Consider the following 22,980-nt stretch of genomic DNA (forward strand, 5'->3'; position numbering starts at 1 on the left):
GAACAATCCCTGGGCAACTGCAGAACAGTCTTGTGTGACTGCCAGTAAGTAACCAGTTGGACAACCAGAAAGCTGTGAAAAGATACATGATTAACTCAGGTTCCCTAAATATTGCGTAATTAAAATTCTTCAGGAATCACATGCAAAAACACCTTATAAAATAAGGACCAAAGAACAGATGAGTAAAAGGCCAAATGGTGGGATTATTTTCTTTTTATGTTGATGGGTCAATTCTTTAATGGAGATTCTAAAGATAACCAGGTTCTGCTAAAGACTGCAGTGCTGGTAATCTCCCTAGTTTTTCTCATCTTGAAATAAGCAGGCCTGGTTCCTAAAAAGGTACCCAGAGAAAGGGCAGTAGGCCAGGGAAGCAGGATCCGCCTGGCCCACTGAGGGAGGTGGTGCTGTCAAGTCTCCGAGGCCCAGGTGTCAACAGCCTCCCTGCTCGGTTCCCAGCCAGGGGGGAGCCCTGCCCAGAACCGCTCCCAAACCCAAACGGCCGCGCCCGCCTCCACAGAGCTGACTCTGCGCTGGGAAAAGCCAGGAGTAACCCGCCCGAGGGCCCTACGCTCAGCCAGCCAGCCAATGGCCATGGAAGTGGGGCGGGACCTCGGGGTATCAGGCCAATGGGACGCGGCGAGGTTGGAGCGCTCTCAGGGTCCCAGGGCTGCCGGGGTTAGGAACCCCAGGCCCCGGCCATGTGGGAGACTCCCGATGCTGAGGCGTTCGCTGCGGCCCTCCGCGGCTCTCTCTTCCTGCTGCTCTTCGCGCTGGGGGTCCGCCAGCTGCTAAAGCAGAGGCGGCCGTCTGGCTTCCCCCCAGGACCTTCGGGGCTGCCGTTTATCGGCAACATCTACTCGCTGGCCGCCTCAGCTGAGCTCCCTCATGTCTACATGAAAAAGCAGAGCCAGGTGTACGGCGAGGTACAGCCCCACGGGCCGCGGGCAGGGAGGGCCCGGGCCTTCCTTCCGGGTGGGCTGACGTTCGTGGGCACGAGCTGTAGGGGCTCCTCTCCGTGTGCCGGAGGCTTGGAGGGAAACCCGCTTCCGGGTTCGGGGGGGCGAGGTTCTCGACGCCGCCCTGCCGCCGGGGAAGCCCCGCCTGCCCGACGCCGCGGGGTCCTGGCGGGATCCTCACGCCCCTTAGGGCGCGGAGGCGGTGCTCCCGCGCCTGCGCAATGGGGTCCCCAGTCCGCCCCGTCAGGCGTGACCTTGCTCCCCTCAGCGGGCAGCCCCAGCGCTCAGTTTCTCGCCTCCACGGAGCCGCGTACCGCGTGTAGGTTAGATTCCCTTCCACCCAAGACTTCTCGGGAAAACCAGGCTTCCGAATTCTAAGACAGAGTTAATGGTTAATAAGAGTTTGTTGGATGTTTGCACTTGAGAACGGCTGGTCTAGACGTCTGTTGTGAGGATTAGAGAGCGCAGGGGAGGGCCTCTGGGAAATAATTGTGAAAGAGCGAATAAATTAATGAGTAAAAGTTGGTGCCGAGTCCCACCGGGAGCCAGGAGCGTCCCGACGGCAAACACTGAGACTGCGCCTGCGGTGGACCAGCCGCCCCTCCAAAGCGGGCTCGTCCACTCAGCCGCCCAGGCGGGGCGGGTGCTCTGGTTCCTTCCCCCCCATCCCCGTTTTACAGAGGAGGAAACTGCAGCACAGACATGTTGAGTGACTTGCAGGCAGCCATACAGCTGCTAACTAGCAGGGGGAAAGGGCCAGGACAGTAGCTTGCGTTTGGAAGGGTGTCGTGACCTCAGAAGGAGGCAGAAGTTTCCTAAACACTGGCACTGACCTGGCTCACTTGATTTGTTTTGAATCCATTCTTAATAGGAAACAACCATGCAGGTTCTAACAGGTGCTGGGGATGAAGGGGTAGAAAGCAGTCACAACCCGATTTTAGGGGATTACAGCCTACTGAGAAAAAAATTAACGATTGACCACAAATTGTGAGTGTTTTGAAGGAAAAGTACAGCATCCATTTTTAAACCAGTTTTTACAAGAATTATTCTAGGTTTATGCAGTTCACTGATGATTACATTGCTAAAGGGAGGCTGGACTTAGATAAACCGAATATATATAATTCTTAGGGTTTTTTTCCCCCATCCTCCATTTCTTCAAGATTTGAGTGTATTTCCATGATTTCCAGTGAATATGTGTGGTCTCTGGTATGTTGGTACAAAGCATCATTAATATTCTAGAGAAATCATAAGATGTGAAAGTAAAAGACTGGAATTTTCTCTCTCATCTGATAAAATTTGACCTTTACTTGTCTGAGTCTTAATTTCCCTGGTACGTATAATAATAGTAATAATAATTGAATACTGTTAAGTGCTACTCAGATGTTCTTGGTTGTTAATTACAGAACAATTTATTAGGTCTACAAAGTAGTATTTTTAAAGCAGTGGTGTCATGCAGGATTGGAAATTGTTTTTCACATGTAGGTATTTGAACAGAAAGAAACTCTGTGTTTACTATGAACATTCTTTTGGGAGTGGGGGTAGTCTAAGTCTACAAGAAGTATTACCCAAAATTTGAGTTTGCCTTTTGATGAGTGTGGAGCCAAAAGACACAACGAAGGCAAAGATCAGAAGAAGAAAAGATTTATTACTTGCAGCAAGTAAGGAGAATCCAGGGATTTTTCCCAAAGCAGTGCCTCCCTAAACACTAAAATTGGGGAAGTTTAAACCAAGTTACATCATGTTCATGAATGCTTGGACGGTATATGCATATTCATGAAGCGGCTTGAGCAGGAAAATTCAGCATAGATTTGGGGCAAAGGACCAAGCTTTGGTTGATTGAAGTCCCAAGGGTCAGAAAAGGTCAACATCATCTCTAAGATTCCAGTTGATCTGGTGGTTGAGTGCTTCAGGCTAATCTTTACCATTGAAACAACTGGGAGTCTTTACAACTGATATATTATCTTTGCTATTGTTACTTCTCTTGCCTGATAACAGTCCTTCATTCTTTTGTTTCCTTAAAATCATTATTACTGAAACCTTTTCAAGAGCAAGCATTGTGGCTAGTATTAGATCCCAAAATGGCTTGGGCCAAAAATGACTTCTCTTACGTCAAGAAAGCCATGCCTCATTCTCTTTCTCCTGTGACCCCTGGCCCTTTCTGCTTACAAACAATAGATTGTAAATTAAAGTATAAATGTATTGGAAGAGTGGCATCTTGGGATAGGTAACTCTGGTTTAATGGATTTTGGCATGAGTTACCAGCTTTCCTGGTGGTACAGGTATTTGAGCCAACCATGGTTCTTTACCAAGAGGTGTTTTTACTGAAAGTGGTAAAATCAAATAGAGTTAACCTGTGCTATTAGGCGCAAGAGGGGCAGAAGAAAAAGAAAAAAGAACGGAAGTGGAAAGGATGTGTGCATTGAAGAGTAGACATTGTTTGAGTAACTCTGCCTTAGACTTAAGTGGAAAAGAGTTAATGTATTAACTCTTTAAGCTAGTTGTTCTCTATCTTGGTTGTGAAATACCTCTACAGGTCTCCCATTATCTTAGACATATTTTCCAATTCTTACAGTCTCAAAGTTTGTATGAGTTGTTTGTTAAAATACCAAACCTTTTTTTGGAAATGGGAGGAAACTATTATCTCCTTTACTTCTAGAAGGTTGTGGGAAGTTGTTTATATGTCTTATTTACAAAAAGAATCTTACTTTTCCACTTGATGATCTGGAGATGTGTGCTCAGAGGAAAAAAGCCCTGGACTTTAAAATTGCTTCTGAGAAACGACGATCACTTCAAGTGACATCTGCTTTTATGAAGTCTGTGAATTCAGTTCTCCTTCATAATTCTTGAAAGGAAGACAGCCAGTCCTCAAGTCTTATACAGTCATTTTAAAGACAGTCTTATATAGAAATGTTCCACATTGAGAATTACCATTTCCTTGGAGATTCGCTTTGAATGCGTAAGCTTCTGCAGTGACTAATCTTAACCTAGATTTCAAGAAGCATTCCCTAGCTAGCAAAGCTAGTAAGAGGACTTTTTATAGGTTATTTTCAGGTAATGCACGTAAGGATAATAAAGTAATTACTTTGAGGCAAGTGGAGTTGACAGCTTATAATTTACTTATACAGTAAGCATTTATTGAGATTTATGCAAAGCATTGAATGAGATTCTATGGAGTGTTCAAAGATGAAAGAGATGAAATCACTGAATCTAAGGAGTTTATAATTTAGTAGGCAAGTAGAAGACAGGAATATGAATACTTCTGGTTTTAAGTAGTAGTAAATAAGTGCCATGGGAGCTTCTAAGCATGTGCTGTGTTGGTTTAAGGCAGAAAAAGAGAGTGCACCAAGAAATGCTTGATAGAGATTGGTCCCTAAAGACTTGGTGGGGTTTGGCAGTATGGCAGTCAAGGGAAGTATTCCCAGCATGTGGCAATTATCAGTTTTCATCAGCAACACTTTTTACATTCCTTTGTTCTTAGCACTTAGCCCAAAGTGTTGTAATAATATACTTAAATGTGTGTCTCCACCACTATTTATTAATTCAACGTATATTTATCAATTGTTATCATATGCTATGTAATATCCTAGGTGTGAAGATATAGCAGTGAACAAAACAGATGAAAATCCCTGCCCTTGTGTAGCTTACATCCTAGCAGTGGAGGGAATGAGGGGAGCCGTGTTATCGAGCCCAGACTTATTTGCTCCCTGCATGACAGGCCAGTAAATCTGGAGACCAGGTGTTGAGGCAAGGAATAAGGACTTTATTTGGAAAGCCAGCTGACTGAGAAGATGAGGCACTATTGTCCTAGAGAACCACGTTGCCTGAGTTAGAATTCAGAGTTCTTTTATACTAAAAGGTGGTTGGGGGAGGTGGCTGGTTGTTGCAAACTTCTTGGTATAGGCCAGACCCTAGATGGGATAAAACAATGCTTTGCTTTTGCAGCTGACTATGTAGGTCTGGTCATGATATTCCTCTAAACATATAAGACAGATGTTATTCTCTGTTCCGCAACTTTTAATCTCTATATGAATGGAAGTGTTAAACCCTTTAAGGCCAGAACCTTGAGAATGAGCTAGCCTGTATATTTCAGGCTATCAACAACATTCTTAACTTGAAGCAAAAGCAATAAAATATAAAGGTTAAAGTAAAACAAATAGATCTAATATGTAGTCAGATTTGTTCTTCCTTATTACAGTGGGACAGGGACAATATACACACAATAAGTAAAGTATATAATATGTTAGAGTATGGAGTATGAAGTAAACTAAATTAGGGTAAGGGAGATAGAGAATGCTAGAGGGTGAAATTTAAACGGGTTAGAGCAGGCCTCACTGTAAAGAAGGCATCTTAGCAAATAATTAAAGGAAGTGAAGGAGCAAAGTATGGGAATATGTAGGAAAAGAATATTCCAGGCCAAGGGAACAAGTACAAAGGCCGTGAAGCAGGAGTATGCCATGTTGAGAATCACCCGTAAAGAGACAAGAGGCTGTTGAGATAACATAGGCGAGAAATAAAGGATCAGAGTATCATGACGAAAGTGGTAAAAAATTGTCATATTCTGTCTGCATTGTGAAAGTTGAAACATTATGACTACTGAACAGTGATGTGGGGCTTGGGTGAAAAATGGAGTCAACGCGGGCAGCTCCTGGGTAGTTTGGGGCCTGGAAGGTTGGATGGAATGGTCGTTAACTAAGGTAGTGAAAAATCCTGGGTAGAGCTAGTTTGAGGGGAGGGAAGAGACTTGAAGATCATAGACTGACTTGTAGAAGGCAAAAAACTGTTTCATGTGGTCCTTTTTCTGTCTCTGCCAGCATCATAACTAGCCCATAATAATACTAAAAATTATTGAATAAATAAAAAATATATGAACCTAATCTTGAACCCTTCCATAGATCAAAGCAGTGTAAGGATGAATTTTTACAATTTGATTCACAAACCTTTACCAAAAGTCCTTGAAAATAGTATATACTAAAATAGATGCTAGTTCAAGTAATAGTTTCCACAGTTTCACCCTCAAGTAGAGAACCATCTTATTTGAGTAAAGGTGGATTGTGTAACGACTTTCTTAAGCTATGGCTCCTTCTCAGTTTTTATAATCCCTAGTGTCCAGGCTAGTGTCCATAGCCTGACAGTTTTGCCCTGAAATTAACTCACCTGTTTGTTCTGCTTTTATATTAACACAATTTTTAATCCCATCTTTCTGAAATCAATCACAAAGTTGAGGATGTTTTTCTTTTCTTGCATTATGACCACTGCCTATTTACTAATGCCATTTTTTTAATTAACTCTTCTGTGATATTGTGATTTATAATAAATATGTATTTAGTCTTTGTACCTTTCCTGGCCCAAGCTCCTAAAACCCTTGGAATAACCTAAGTGTTGAGAGCAATAAAGGCATTTTTGTTATTCATAACAAGCCCTTTTCACCCACCTCAGAGTTTATGTTAATATTAATGGAAAATTCTTAAGTATGAGAGCTTGTTGCCTGGAGAACCACCAGGATTAGAGGGCTGGAACTTTTAGCCCTACTCCCCTTACTTCTGGGGAAGGGAGAGAGGCTGGAGGTTGAGTCAGTCACCAGTGGCCAATGATTTAACCAATCAGGCCTAGGTAAACCTACATAAAAATCCCTGAATTACAGGGCTCAGGGAGCTTCCATGTCAGTGAATTGGTGAACATGTTGGGGTGAGCAGAGGCTCACATGCCTGGAGAGATCACGGAAACTCCACACCGCTTTCCTCGTACCTTGCCCTATGCACCTCTTCCATATATATGGCTGCTCCTGAGATGTATCCTTTTATAAGAAACTGGTAATCTAATAAGTAAAATATTTTCCTGAGTTCTGTGAGCCACTCTAACAAATTAATCAAACTCAAGGAGGAGGTCATGGGAACCTCTGATTTATAGCCTTTTGGCCAGAAGCACTGGTAACAACCTGGACTTTGTGATTGGAGTCTGAAATAGGAGAGTGTTCTTGTGACACTGAGCCCTTAACTTGTGGAATCTGACACTTTCTCCAGGTAGATAGTGTCAGAGTTGAGTTAAATTGTAGGACACCCAGCTGGTGACCCAGAATGCTTGATGTGTGTAAAATCCTCGCATCTGGTGTCATAAGTGTTGTAATAGAGTCCTGAGAAACACACAGGAGGAGTTTTTCCTTTATATCTGCTTAAAATTGCACTTTAAGACGATCCCATTACTGCTTTGGGAACCAAAAGAGCCCCACCTTTGCTCAGCTGGTAACCACTTCCTTTGTGCTGAAACTCTTACACTGCCAATTTTGACCAATAACACTGCTTGTAGCAGGCAGCCCGTGCTCCTTCCCCAAAGTTCTGGATGTACCTACTGCTTGGTTGGCAGGGCCATCCTTGTGCCAAAGACTTGCTCAGCTGGTTGAGTTTGTTACTCCCTGGAGGTCTTTATCACTTTGCTGCTGTGACTACTTCTGCTGAACTTCAGTTCTCTGCTAAGCCTCCTGGTTCCTCCTACCCAACCCCCCCAAAGTAGTGTGAACCACATGTTTGCACCGAGATGAGGCTTGACTCAGTATTTTGGTTCTTAAAAGCTCCCAGCCAACCCTAGAGAGCATGGGGATAAGCAATCTTCTCATCCCACTGATAAGATAGCATTGTTCTTTCAATGGACTAGGCCCCTGTAATAGGGCTAGCTAGATAAGAGGTGTGACATTGTAAGCGAACCTGTGGTGGAACACATGAGATGCTCCAGCAAGGAATAGGATGGCTATTCTTTTAGCACACCACCTGTGCCTGTGTGGTGAATGCCTTTCTTCCAAGGTCAGATTCCGTAGGGCCCTCTTTGTTAACTTCATGGAATTCAGGGGCTCGAATACAAATGAGCCTATGAGTTTCAGTATGTTTTGTTGAGGAGGGGGAAATTTTGCCCTCTGTTCCTCTTGAGTTCTTGTGGCTGTACTAATAATAAAATTGATACAAGACAGATTAACAGGAGAGAAAGAAACACATTTGAATTCATGTGCATGGAGGTCTCATAGAAATGGGACCTAGGAAGTGGCCAAAGAAGGCAGAATTTGGACTTTTTAGCCAAAGACCCAGTAATTTTGCAAGGAATTGACAGGACAAAGAAACTTCCATTTTGGGTGCCTAGTTAGTGAAGAATCTAAACAGAATTTGTGCTTGGGGCAGTAAATTAAAGAAGTAACAAGATTTGTTTATATAGGCTTCTTGGCCAGAATTCCCTATCTTTGGCAAAAGGGTGACCTACCTCCAGATGCAGGGAGTATACCTTTCACATGAGATTCATTTCCTGCCTTCAGAGAGACAGAAAAGAGAGTAACATTTCTTCAGTAACTTTGATTCAGAATAACTAATATACCATGAGGCACATTTCTGGGTGGCCTGCTCTGGGCCCCAAAATTTTTACCCTCTTGTGTATATATATACTTTTTTAAATTGAAGTATAGTCAGTTTGCGGTGTTGTGTCAATTTCTGTGTACAGCATAATGCTTCAGTCATACACGAACATATATTTGTTTTCATATTCTTTTTCACCATAAGTTACTACATGATATTGAATATAGTTCCCTATGCCATAAAGTATGAGCTTGCTGTTTGTCAGATTTTGTGAGAATCGTCCTGTATTTTGAAGGAAGAGACACTGCCAGAGTTCAGTAGGTGTTCTATGCGAATCAGTGGGTTTGTAGGTGTAATTCTTGGTATATTTGTGGGTGAGGGCGAGCTGTGAGTCTCTCTACTCTGCCATCTTGGCACCTCCCTCTGGGCCCTAACATTTTTATACTTCAAAAATTGTCTCTCAGGCCTTTGACAATACCCTCCTCTACCTAAACCTGGAATAATAAATGATATATAGATGGAGCCACTTCCTCATTCATCTTGGAAATAAAGATTCTGAGATATCACTGAATGTTTGAGTTGGAATGAATTTTAAAAGAGCATATAAATCACTGGGGGTGGGTATAGCTCAGTGGTAGAGCACATATTTAGCATGCATAAGGTCGGGGTTTGAATCCCTAGTACCTCCACTGAAAATAAACAAACAAGCATATAAATCCAGTATTTCTTGATTTTCCTATGGCAGCCCTGAAATCCAAAAATGTTAAGAGTTCTGCCCAGTATCCTATCTCAGTTTAAAGGTAAGGCTTAAACTAGAACCCAGGCCTCCTGAGTCATACTCTTTCCGTTGCATCGTTTATAAGGTTATGTCTTGAGTTATTGAGTACACAATGAAATCATAGTGTTTGATATACCTTGTAGAGAGAAAGCACTCTAAACATTGTCAGTTGGTTAATAAATGCCAACATTTTCAGGGAAGTAACAAATAACTAGGAGAGCTGGGCTTAGTACATGTGGGTTTCTGTGGTTATATTTCTCCATACATTTTGCCATTTAAATGTTTTTCTTTTCTTCTCAAAGATCTTCAGTCTACACCTTGGAGGTATATCAATTGTGGTTCTAAATGGCTATGATGTAGTAAAGGAATGCCTTGTTCATCAAAGTGAAATTTTTGCAGACAGACCATGCCTTCCTATATTCATGAAGATGACAAAAATGGGAGGTATGTTTATTTTAACCTATTTAGTGATTTACTGAACTATTTTAAATTATATTTCTTATTTTATGCAAATTTAGTACACAGAGATTGGATTCTATTGTACTGATTAACAAGAAATTATTAATTAGTTAATTTAGTTACAGAATCTAGTATTTGAGGACATTTCTGGCTGCATTACATTCATATCTGAGACCAGTACATGCTAATCCTACTGTTGTAATCCAGTTCTAATAAAATATTGTAAATAATGTTTTAAAGAATTAGCACTTAATATGTACAGGTTTTGTGAAACAAGTCAAGAATACACACATGTGCCCACACACTTGAATCAAAAGTACCTTTGGAGCTAGTCTTGAGTGCTTGGTAACATTTTACTATCATTTTGCTCATAAGCTTATAGAGAACCTGAAGCAGCCTTTCTTAACTACTAATCAATGTGATATGTAAATGAAAAATTGTGGGGTTTGTGTAACGGACTAGTATTCTATGTGGTTTAGTGCTGATTAGTGTCAGATGATTTCATGCTCACCAAGGGAGAAAGGCTGAACACTCACAGAATTGATGAGAAGAAAGCAGCAACAGAAAGCCTAAAATAGAATGTTGACGTCAGATACGTCCGTTTTCATGCTTAATAGAAGAGTTTTTATAATGATGCTGTTTCAAATTTCCCAATTTAATGAGAGTTTCACACTTTATTTCAAAGAAAAATTTAACAATGTCTTGGTTACATAGACTAAAAATAATGACACTGACTGAAAAAGAAAAAAAAAATAAAAATTAACCACGTATTACATTGCAAAGCAAATCAACTGATGCAAAGAAAAACCAGTTTCAAAGGCCAAATTCTCAGGCCAGAATATGATGACACTTGAATGCAATAATATAAAATAAAAGCAAATATCCAGCTTCTTAAACACTCCTCTAAATAATAATTGGCCCAAAGAAGAAATTATACCACAATTATAATAGAAGACCTTTGAAGAAATTATGAAAATGAATCATGTGATCGGAGTAATAGTTAGGGTAAAGTGTATATTATACATTTTTTGAAGCTATACACTTATAGGTTAGACTATTTTTATCATAAAGAAAGGTAAAATAAGTATTCAACTTAAGATTTTCAAAAAAACAGTAAGAGAAAAATTGGTAGAAAATTAAATGTGGTAGAAAATTAAATGTGTTATTTTAAGATGCATATGCACTGAACTTGGAACTGGGAAATCAGAGCCACCATCAACCCACTGTTTGAATAGGAAAAAGTTGACCTTTAGGTGGGTTCAACCCATGCCCGGGCACATAGTTTGGCCAGTGTAGGGTTATAATAAGGCTCCTCTGTACCTCCTTGTATGTAACTGTAAGCACATGTTATGCACATGTTCCATATGCATATATTTCTCTAGGACTTGATTTCATCTCAGTGCCTTTGCACTGGTTCTCTACCTGCAGTGATCTTTCTCTGGATATCTTCTGGACTCACTCCTATTTCATGTCTTTACTTGTGTCACCTCAGTGAGACTTTTCCTGACCACCCTATATCTCCTTCCTTGCTATATAATTTATTTGTTTACCTCTCCTCACTAGTATGTAAAGTCAATGAGAAACTAACTTTGCCTCTTTTGTTCACATCATGATATATCTGTGACACTTTAGCTCCATACATACGTGTTGAAGGAATAATCACCTGAGAGTATGGAAAAGAGAATGGACTATGGAATATAGGATTGCTGCATTGCATTAAAGACCCCCTTATATATGGTTAACTTTATCATAAGCTCCAAATTCAAAAACTTGCACAAAAGTTGTTAGAATGTAAATTACATAGGTACTTCATGTAAGAGAACATGACATTTTTCATCATAGCTACACCTATGTACCAATTATGAATGAAACTCTGAGTAAACTACACATTATATAAATATATGCTGAAGATTTTTTTTTGATAGTAGATTTAAAGGGAAAATATTGCATAGTAGACATATCAGAACAGCAGTGGATACTGAAATTTTAAGCAAGCAGTATCAACATTAGAAATTTGAGTTTCATGTTTGTCCTCTGTCTTAGTTGGGGCTGCTATAACAAAAATATCATAGACTGAGTGGCTTAAACAGCAAACATTTATTCTCACAAATGTGGAGGCTGGGAAGTTTAAGATCAAGTTTGCAGCAGATCCAGTGACTGGAAAGAGCCTGCTTCTTGGTTTGCAGACAGCTGTCTTCTCCCTGTATCTTCACATAACCAAGAGCAATCATCACTTTTCACAGGGCACTAATCCCATTCATGAGGGCTCATGACCTAATTACCTCCCAAAGGCCCCACCTCCTAATATCATCACATTGGGGATTAGGCTTCAACATTTGAATTTTGTGGGAACACAAGCATTCAGTCCCTATCACCTACTTTTGGCTTGCATATTTCCAATGTATTGGCACCTCATACAGGCCATCCATAACTTGCCTCTGCCAGTTATATTATTATGTAGCATATGCCTTTAACACGAAGAAATTTGTTTTCTAAAATCTAGTTCCTTAAAGCAGAAAATGCCTAATCCCAGAAGGATGATTTTCAGGTGTGTGTTTAGTCCAGGATAAAATTTTGCCCATAGAACACACCGTCGTTTGTCTTTTGTAAATTAGGCTTATAGTGAAAATTAAACAGTAAAGTCACCTTGGCCTAGTTCACCCAGGCTGAGTTACACAAAACAGTCCAGTTTCTTGTGGTGGGAGGATTATAGGATTATGGGTCTCTTCTGCCTGTCCCCAGATAAGAAATATAGGCAAGCTTTATCTGTTTATAATATTCCGTGACTAACGAGTAGTAGAGAACAGGAAGCAGGGAAACCACTGAGTTTAGTTTTAGTTTTATAGAAAGATAATTTGGAGAAGAATGACTAATCACCTTTTTTTTTTTTTTTCCTCTTTCATAGCATGTTTTAGCTGCTAGATACAGGGATGTAGAAGTAATAAAATTGTTCAATATTCTCTTTTCCCCCCAAGGCTTACTCAATTCCAGATATGGCCGAGGATGGGTTGATCACAGAAGATTAGCTGTAAACAGCTTTCGCTGTTTTGGATATGGCCAAAAGTCTTTTGAATCTAAAATCTTAGAAGAAACCAAGTTTTTCACTGATGCTATTGAAACGTACAGTGGTAGACCTTTTGACTTTAAACAATTAATAACAAATGCTGTTTCAAACATAACCAATCTGATCATTTTTGGAGAACGATTCACTTATGAAGACACTGATTTTCAGCACATGATTGAGTTATTTAGTGAAAATGTGGAACTAGCTGCCAGCGCCTCAGTCTTCCTCTATAATGCCTTTCCATGGATTGGCATCCTACCTTTTGGAAAACATCAACAGCTGTTTAGAAATGCAGATGTGATTTATGATTTTCTCTCCAGGCTTATTGAAAAAGCTTCCATCAACAGAAAGCCTCGGTTACCTCAGCACTTTGTTGATGCTTATTTAGATGAGATGGATCAAGGTAAAAATGATCCATCATCTACTTTCTCCAAAGAAAACCTCATTTTTTCTGTGGGTGAACTCATCATTGCTGGAACTGAAACTACAACCAATGTGCTACGGTGGGCAGTTCTTTTCATGGCCCTTTATCCTAACATTCAAGGTGAGGATTCTCTTGATCTCAAGGTCTGTTGTTACATTTAGAGCTCATATATGTTTTAGAGTCTTTGGCCGTGCACAAAGCATTTTATTTAGGAACTCCTGCTATGCTAGCCGAAAAGAAAAACATTCAATGGTTATAACGTTTTCAAAACTATTATCTCAATTCATGTAAAAACTTCAGATAGGTCTTATAATACCTATTTTATAAATGAGGGAAAAGACTGAGGGGCTGATTTACTGAAGTTCAGCCACTTAGAAGTGACTGAGCTGGGATCTGAACTCTGTTTTTTTAATTCAAGTTTTTATGCTTCACTGTTTTCCTGCTGAGAGTGATGTTATTATAATTCTACGTTTGTTTAATTTTTATTTTTATTACTTTCAATGTGTTTTTCACAACAAAATTACTCAGAGCATTGGCTACTAGTTGTATAAGATATAAGGCATGTATTTAAATAGAACTCTCAGATAATGAAAAATCTGAATCTGGGTGTAGCCATACTTTGTTGGCTTACTGTAAGTTATCCTTTGCTTTATCTCAAGGGGAAATTATTTTAGATATAATCTTAAGAATTGCATAATAACTTGAACACTTTTTCTCTTACAGGACGAGTTCAGAAAGAGATTGATTTAATTATAGGACCCAGTGGAAAGCCTTCCTGGGATGACAAATGCAAAATGCCTTATACGGAGGCAGTTTTGCATGAAGTTTTAAGATTCTGTAATATAGTGCCATTAGGGATTTTCCACGCAACTTCTGAAGATGCAGTTGTACGTGGTTATTCTATTCCTAAAGGCACAACAGTAATTACAAATCTTTATTCTGTACACTTTGATGAAAAGTACTGGAGAGACCCAGATATATTCTATCCGGAACGATTCCTGGACAGCAATGGGCATTTTGTCAGGAAGGAAGCTTTGGTTCCCTTTTCCCTAGGTAAGAGAACTTTCACAGAGGCATAACTTTAGGACACAGTATAATGATGACTCATCACATGTAACATCTTAATCTGAAGCATTCTGTTGTAGAATTAATATTCTAACTCTGAAAATTTAGCATTGGCTTTTAGAGGAGAGAATGGTTTAGGTAGGTGTCATTAACACCTGTTTCTACTCAAAATAAACAAGCCATAATTTAGCAGCTAGAAAGAAACTATTGAGAAGCTCTGGCTTCTGAAACTTTCTTGCTTGTGGATTTTTGGCTTGTAATCAAAACTCACAGAGTTAGAAGTCAGCTAGAGAAACTAAGACTCAGGGAGAGAAATGGCATAATTTGAAGTGAAATTAGAATCGGCTTTCTTGGCTCTCCATTATTATACTTCATCTCCAGAACCATTGCTTCTGCTGTGAAAAAATACACAGATCACAAGACCCATGGAAGATGAACTGAAAATTCTTCTTTTCACTGGGAAAAGGGACACATGCAGTCATTTGAAATGAAATGAGCTTATCCTGGGTCTATAGACCAAAATGTCACACCTCAGATCTTTCATAGCATGTCTCAGGCTCTGTTGCCACATGCAAAGGAAGCAGAGAATGGGACTAATAAGCTTACAAAAGTCCATGACCTGACAAAAGAAGGTAAAGAAATAGGCTCTGGGAGCTGAAGTGCCAATTTCTATTTTGGGGGGCTAAAGATAATCCTTTGATAAACATAACTCCTTTTAACTTTCTTTAAATTCCAGATTTCCTGAATGATACATATTAGACATAAATTTTGGTAAATATCGTGGATTTTTAAAAAGTATTATGCCTGTTCTTTATGTTTAGGGAGAAGACATTGTCTTGGAGAACAGCTGGCTCGGATAGAAATGTTCCTGTTTTTTACAGCATTTCTTCAGCGGTTTCGCTTGCATTTTCCACATGAACTGGTTCCAAATCTGAAGCCTAGGTTAGGTATGACTTTGCAACCCCAGCCCTACCTTATCTGTGCAGAAAAACGCTGAAGGTGCGCAGGTGTTTTGTGTAGCAAAGCTATACGTTTGCCTCACCCCAAACCTTGTTTAATCAATGTGCGTGTTTGGACAAGCATCACAGTATCATAAAGCCAAATGAACACAGATGTGTCTTTAAAAACAGTACCACCAAAACACAGACACAGACACACAGAAGTACTACAGGCAGCAGTAAGCATTAGCTATTATTTCTTCCAACCTTTAATGACTTATAAGGCAGAATTTTCTGAGGAAAACAGGTGTATGTGACAGTTATTTCTTAAGATACTAAGGAGTGTCATGGATGCCCTGACTTTTCAGCCTCTTAGTACCAGGAACCCCTCATCCCTTCTTGACTCCAACTTGCTCCTTTCTGAGGGCTTTGTTTCCAGATGCCAACGCCAGCTCCCTTCTGATCAGGTATTATCACCGAATAGATTGTGTGGTACTAGTCCAGTTTAATAGTGGAGTAAAGAAGAAATTAGAACCCAAGGAGATGAATTTGGACTACAGAGGTGTTTTAGACATGATGGCAGATAATAGAATAAATATCTATACATGTAAGACCTGCCAATGCTTTCAAATCTTGCTTCTTACTATATCGTCATAAGAACTGAGTCATTCTTCCTACAAATGAGGGTCTCTGTGACCCCCTCATACCAGCAATTCAGTAGACAGGAAATTACAATAATGTATGTAAAATAAAAATGACACGTGGCTAATAATTCTTTGTAGGCAGACTTTTTATTTAGTACCACTTTTTTCAAAACCAGTCACAGGGCTTAAAAGATTGAATCCTTTTACTTTTTCAAGATCTCTAGGCATTTCCTTGGATTACTGTTATTTTTCTAAAAAAAGAATACCATTCAAAAAGCATGCTTTAGAGGCAACGTAACTGCATAAATTGGGGAACTTGAGAGTGATGAGCTTCTGTTAGTTATTATGCCAGGAAAATAAATGTAAACTGTGACTGTCCTGATCAAACTGGTGTGTACAGCACCCATCTATACCTTATTTTTTTTTTTAACAAGTTGTATGTTAAGGATTCATGCTTTTGTAGCTTAGCTCATGAATAGTTGCAGCCTCAGAGTAAATGCACATAACAATGACTTCTGTTAAGAATATGAATTTAATCTTAGTTTGACTTCATCTGTCAAATATTTTCAAATGTCTGTGATAAATCAGGAGTCTTTGCATCTCTGGTATTAAGATTTTTCCAGTTGCAAGGGGGGGGGGAAGTCCTGTGTAAATTTACATAAATAATAAAGGAAAAATTCAGAGGTAGCATGGTAGTTTCAGTAGGTATGACTTAGATGCTTCATGGTATGGTCAAAGATCCTGTTTCTTCGTATCCCTCTATTTTGCCTTCTGGATGATATCAGCTTTATCTTAAGGCTGACTCATGTGCTTTGCTCACTTCCTTTAGTTAGAGTGAGCTTGGATTGTTTCTGGGAGAGCAAGGGAGCTTTTCAGATGTTCCCCCAGAACTGCTCTTCGTGTTGCATAGGTCCTAAATAAGTTATATGTCCATCCATTAAAACTATGTCTGTGAACATGGAAGCAACCCAAGTGCATATGAATAGCAAATTGGATTAAGAACGATGGAATATTACTCAGCCAGAAAAAAGAATGAAATCCTGCCATTTGCAGCAACATGGATGGACCTAGAGAATACTATGCTTAGTGAAGTAAGTCAGACAGAGAAAGACATACTGTATGAGATTCCACATATAAGCATATGTGGAATGTATGTGCAAAACAGACTCAGATACAGAAAACAAACTTGTAGTTACTGAAGGGGGAAGAGGACATGGGACTAATATACAAACTACTATGTATAAAATAAGCACCAAGGACATACTATATAGCACAGGGAAGTATAGCCATTATCTTATAATAACCTATTATGGAGTCTAATCTGCAAAAATATTGAATCACCTGAAATGAATATAATATTGTAAGTCAACTATATTTCATTAAAAAAAAAAAAAGAAAAGAAAAACTATGCCATGTGAGTAGGATGGTTCACTTAGGCCTGACTACTGGAGCCAGTGATGGAATTGGCTTTGCTCAAAGTACACGTACTACATTGGGGTTAGTGTAGTTACCTAAACAAAAATAAGGAGAGTTATGAAGAGAAGAATTACTGACTAGGAGACTGATTACAATATCTGCCTCACTGCCCTCTGACCACCTGCTAAGCCGAGCAACTTTCCAACCTATCTCCATGACTCTTGACAGTAATACTCATTCAGGTGGTTCCTTGAACTTTGCTCTTCCTATGACACAAGAAATGCCCTGTCCCTGGGCCTCCTACTTACTGTCGTATTGTGCATAAATGCCTAAATTGAAATCTATAGACTGGGTGTCCTGTGGGTTTTGGTGGTCTTACTGAGCAAAGTCATGTAGTGAACTGGAGTAGATTATAATCGAAATTGCAGAGGCCTTATTTTGCTCTTGAATGCTACCACTGTTTCTTCTAGGGTGATTAAGAATTCCATCAATCTACACAGAATGGAGAACACACTATTTTCTTTACCTGTGTCTAAGGAAATGCTTTTCTTTTCCCTAATCAAGTTACTGCCAACCTGATAAAAATCATTTAAAAATGTAGATTTATAACTTGTTGATGGTAGAAGGTGTTTAATCTCACTTAATGTGCTCATTTTATAGCCAAGGAAATAGGGATTCAGACAGGGAAATGATTCCTCTAGTTCATAGTACAGGATGCCCTTTTTTATCTCATATATATTTTTTTTATCCAAAATGTGTTTATTGGGATAGCTCCCCATTTATCATGATTCAGGGTGCTTTTAAAAGTGCTGTTTCTGTCGAAAGGATCATCCTTCTATAAGCCTTGCTTTTTTATCTCCTATGACTGGCAGAGATAGTAAAGCAGCCAACACACAAAACTATGGCATGGCTGAATTCGGTGGTGTGTTTATAGCATCCTGGGCATTTCATATCCGTGAAGTAAGAATTGGGGCTCTATACCAGGCACTTCTTCTTGTGTTTCCTCTTCTCTTCTGGAGAGGGATGAAGGAGCTTCTTTGCAAGAGGCATGTTCTTGTGGGGAGGTCATCACTACCAGAAAGGCCATCTCTTATTCTTTTATACTGTGCTTTACAAGTTATAAGGTTGTTTTCTTATTGTCAGCTCTTGATTGTTTGGAGCCAGTTAACTATGGTAAAAATAAAATACTGCATCTTTAGAAAAATATAAATATAAATTCAGTAATTAATCCATAATGGAAAATAATTATTTTTTGGAACTACGTAGTAACAGACTATAGATCTACTGCAATAGGGGTGCCTTCTCTCTAATCAAATTGTGAGCTACTAACTTAGAACGTTAGAAATCTCACTTCTGATTCAAGATGGCAACTGAGTACACTTATTTCTTCACAAATGCCCTTGAAATAACCATAAGGATAGAAAAACAGATAAAGGTATTGAGAATGGGGTTGGAGGGCCATATTTTTTTCCTTTTTTTAAAGTATAATCAGTTTACAGTGTTGCTACTTTATAACGTACAGCATAGTGATTCAGTTATACGTATATATGTGTGTATATATATTCCTTTTCATACTCTTTTTCATTATAGGCTTTTACAAAGTATCAAATATAGTTCCCTGTACTATACAGTAAGATCTTGTTGCTTATTTTATATATAGTAATTAATGTATGGAAATCCCAAACTCCCAATTTATCCCTCCCCCTCACCTTTCCCCCTGGTAACCATTAAGTTTGTTTTATATGTCTGTGAGTCTGTCTCTGTTTTGTAAATAAATTTGTCTTTTTTTAAGATGCTACCTATAAATGATATCATGGGGTATTTTTCTTTCTCTTTCTGGCTTACTCAGTATGACAATCTCTAGGTCCATCCATGTTCCTGCAAATGACATTGTTTTATTCTTTGTTATGTCTGAGTAGTATTCCATTTATTATATACACCATATCCTCTTTATCCAGTTGTCTGTCGATGGACATTTAGGTTGCTTCCATGTCTTGGCTGTTGTAAATAGTGCTGCTGTGAACATTAGGGTGCATGAATCTTCTTGAATTAGAGTTTCTTCTGGATTTATGCCCAGGAGTGGGATTGCTGGATCATATGGTAAGTCTATTTTTAGTTTTTCTAAGGCATCTCCATACAGTTTTCCATAAATGGCTCCAAACTACATTCCCAGCAGCAGTGTGGAAGTCTCTTTTCTCCACACCCTTGGAGGGCCATAGTGAATCAGATACTTTCAAGTCCTAAAAGATGGAAGGTAAATGGGATAATATTGAAGGAACCACAGATAAGACAAAGCCTGAGGTAGAGATAGGAGCTCATTCTTCACAGGTTTTGGCTATGGAGGAAACATGTATATAAGGAGAGGAGTAGGTAAGAACAGCAAAAGTGGAAAGAAATCAAGCTGATGCTCCTGTCCCACTGTTTTCCTGTTTGTGCTGTTCCCAACTGCTGAAGTAAAAGTCTAAGTAAATTGAGTACCTTGTCTGGGAGACGGTGGTGCTCCTACATAGGGATTTGTGCCCTACATTGACAGCCCCCTAATTTGGTCTGATTTTGAACCTGAAGTTCTGCATCACCCAAACTATTAATCAGGTGTGAGGGCAAGTTTCAATCAACAAAGTGATGACTGGGGAAACATCAGCAAAACAGCTAGTGCTAAGAATTGACTATATTTATCTGTAGAATTAAGGCTAAAACAAAGGTGGAATGAGTGTAACAGAATAACATGTAAATAATTTACACTCTGACAGTATAGAAATAATGCATCTAATAAAAAAAAAGAAGAAAAGGTAGAAAGTAGAATAAGCTCTCTGATTGCTGCATATATAATAGTTAGGAGTCAAAGGATATAATTTAAAACTGACAAGTCAAGTAGTAGACGTCTGAATAAATTTAAGAGTACAAAAGTAAATGATAGGGGGAGGGTATAGCTCAGTGGTAAAGTGCATGCCTAGCATGCACGAGGTCCTGGGTTCAATCCCCAGTACCTCCATTAAAATAAATAAACCTAATTATCCCCCCCCCCAAAAAAAACCCGAAAGAAACAAAAAGTAAATGATAGAATATTGCCTAAAATTGGGTAGTGGAGGATATGGAGGAAGAGGTACAAGCTAATTTTATTATTATAAGAGAAGCAGATACCATCCAAGCATAAAAGTATAAGCATAAAGATGACCACTAAATCAAAAATAAAACCTTCCTAAATGTCAAGAGAACTAAAATTAAGTTTTTGGTAAAGAGCAAATATGAGAGAACTACATCCCTAATTACAGTCACATTAAAAAATGTAAATAGGCTTATCTCACCTATTAAAAAGGTATTCAGATTGGATCACAGACAAAACCCAATGCTGTATTATGCTATATACGAGAGACATCTAAAACATAGGTTAAAGGTTAAGAATATAAGGATGGAGCTGTATATAGCTCAATTGATAAGAGTGCCTGCTTAGCATACATGAGGTCCTGGGTACAACCCCCAGTACCACCTTTAAAAAAAAAAACAAGTAAACCTAATTACTTCCCCTCTAAAAACAACAACAATAAAACAAAACTAAAGTTAAAAAAAAAAGAAAGAACATAAAGATGGGCATAGCATACCAGGCAAATATATAAAAAGAAAGCAAGGATTATAATCTTAATAAAACAAGGAAGAATTTAAGGCAGACAGCATAAGCAAGACAAAGAAATGCACTCTCTAATTCTAGAGACTCTAATTCTTGAGGAAGTTACAATAGTTATGAATAACTATTATACCAAATAACTTTTGCTTCTTTCATGAAGCAAAAATGACAAGAGGTACAAGGAGAAATGAGTAGAAGTACATTAATACTAAGAAAATAATTCACTTCCCTCAGCCTATGACAAATAAAATGGATTTAAAAAAAAATCCCCAGGATCTCCATTACAAAAAAAAAGATAAAAGAGGGCCTATAGTACATAATCAGTAAGGTAGACCTGATGAATATACATTAAATTCTATACCTGATAATAGACTATACCATTTTTATAAGTGCCATATAGTGTTCTTGAAAATTGACCATATAGTGGACCAAAAGTGAACTTTCAAAAATTTCAGAAGTATAAATAATATAAATTTCATTATTCAAACATAATGCAATAAGAATGGGTATTAAGAGCAAAATAACAAAACCAGAACTCAAAATTGCCTTTGTGTCTTGAAATTTTTTTTAATTGTAAAATAATCTTTGAGCAAAGGGGAAATACAACCAAAACTGCAGAATTTCTAGAAAACTGATAAAAACTCTGCACATCAGAATCAATGGACTACAGCTACAGTTGTTCTCATAAGAAAACTCATAGCCCTAAATACTTATTTCAATGAAAACATTAAATGTTGTGAATGAATTAAGCATACTATTTTTTTTAAGAAAAAAATAGCAAACCAAAGGGACATAGAAGGAAGAAATTACAATTCTTGACAAGCAGGAATTAATGAGTTAGACAATAGAAAAATAAAACCAATAGCTTGATCCTTTTTAAAAAAATCAACACATTAGATCGAGGGTCAGTAATTTTATACCCCACAGGTGAAATCTGGCCCACCATCTGTTTTGTATGGTGTACAAGCTAATGTTTGGAATGTTAAATGTTTGGAAACAAACCCCAAAAGAATAATACTTTGTGAGAGATGACAAATTTTTGCATTTCAAATTTAGTGTTCATAAAGTTATATCAGAAGACAGAAACACTCATTTTTAGAATACATTGCTTACAGCTGCTTTTTGTGCTATGATGGCATAGTTAAGTATAGTTGAGTGATTGTGACAGAAACTGCGTGGCACTCTCATCACTCTGCATGCGGCTTGCCACACTACAAACTCCAGTGATGCAGTTATAACTTGACAGCATTTCTAGCACCATGCATATCTCCATATAGCAACATTTTCTATAATCTTAAAATTTTAATTTGCTTTTTATTAGCAATGCATACTCATCATGTCAAACAAAAACAAAAGGAGAGAGAAAAGTGAGCTTTGAGCGTCATGGTTTTAAGGCACGGTAGAGTGTGGATTATTTTGTTAACCAAAGTAGGTGGCAAAACATTATGTTTATTGTGAAATGACACCATAGCTCTACAGTCAGCTTTGGCACTAGCCGACTGAGCACTCATAATATTCCTAACAGGAGAGTAAAGGTCAGAAAAATTAGAAATTTTAAAATGGAATGTATCATGGTAGCAGAATTTCTTCTCAAAAAATGAAAATGAAGCTGCAACCAAAGTTTCTGAGTGGCTCATCGGTTATCCAAACAAGGAAGGCCATTTACCAATTGTGAATTAATTAAATTGTGTTTAATTGGGGCAGCCAGAGAAGAGTGTCGAGAGAAAATAAACTTATTTAAGACTGTAGTCTTCAGTGAGAACCGTTGCTCAGTGCTGACACTGAGAGAAAAGTTAAGTCAATTAAAAAACAAGGCAGATGATTGAGTGGTTTTCCTTGGCTCTTGACGAGTAAAGAGCTATTACCAATACTGTTCAGTTGTTTATTCATAGAGTCAATGCCAAGTATGAAGATTTAGCCTCTGTGAATAGTCTGCATGAAACAACTATAGGAGAGGATATTTTCAAAGAAGATGAGAAAACACTAATTCAGTACAACCTAAAATGGAATCTGCTGTGTTACAACTGATAGTAAAAGCATATGCGGGGCAAAAAAAAAGGCATAGTTGTGTAAATTGTATTATCAGTAGGTACTTTGCAGAAAATGCTTGAATCTACCAGTGGACTTCATTTATTCTCCTGGACTTAACCATTATCAATCAGTTTTGTGAATTTTTGTCGGAAATAGAAGCTGACTGTCCTGACTTGCTCTACCACTGACTTAGCAGTAAGTGATAACATTTAATTGCAAATTTTTGAGCTCAGGGCCAAGACTGAAATTTTT

General features: G+C 38.6%; 1 protein-coding gene and 1 pseudogene across 2 annotated transcripts; one reads left to right on the forward strand and one right to left on the reverse strand.

Moving 5' to 3' along the window:
* Positions 1-666: 666 nt before the first annotated feature.
* Positions 667-18,828, forward strand: LOC105086686 (vitamin D 25-hydroxylase). 2 transcript variants are annotated; one of them, XM_010977244.3, is made up of 5 exons: positions 667-923; positions 9,368-9,509; positions 12,500-13,132; positions 13,736-14,065; positions 14,899-18,828. In XM_010977244.3, exons 1-5 carry the CDS (start codon positions 699-701, stop codon positions 15,072-15,074), a joined length of 1,506 nt encoding a protein of 501 aa, XP_010975546.1. In that variant the 5' UTR covers positions 667-698; the 3' UTR covers positions 15,075-18,828. The 2 variants fall into 2 exon arrangements, with proteins under 2 accessions (XP_010975546.1, XP_064348620.1); XM_064492550.1 differs by having other exon boundaries at positions 799-923; positions 12,909-13,132.
* LOC105086705 (small ribosomal subunit protein eS27-like) lies at positions 17,876-18,125 on the reverse strand (annotated as a pseudogene).
* Positions 18,829-22,980: the final 4,152 nt, after the last annotated feature.

This window comes from Camelus dromedarius, chromosome 12 (genome assembly GCF_036321535.1).
Source record: "Camelus dromedarius isolate mCamDro1 chromosome 12, mCamDro1.pat, whole genome shotgun sequence".
NCBI classification, from domain to species: domain Eukaryota; kingdom Metazoa; phylum Chordata; class Mammalia; order Artiodactyla; family Camelidae; genus Camelus; species Camelus dromedarius.

Excerpts from the sequence above, each read along its gene's own strand:
- LOC105086686 (XM_010977244.3), top strand. The coding sequence starts at position 699 with ATGTGGGAGACTCCCGATGCTGAGGCGTTCGCTGCGGCCCTCCGCGGC. Across the intron at positions 9,510-12,499 it reads GAAGATGACAAAAATGGGAG|GCTTACTCAATTCCAGATAT; the intron begins GTATGTTTATTT and ends TTTCCCCCCAAG. Across the intron at positions 14,066-14,898 it reads TTTGGTTCCCTTTTCCCTAG|GGAGAAGACATTGTCTTGGA; the intron begins GTAAGAGAACTT and ends CTTTATGTTTAG.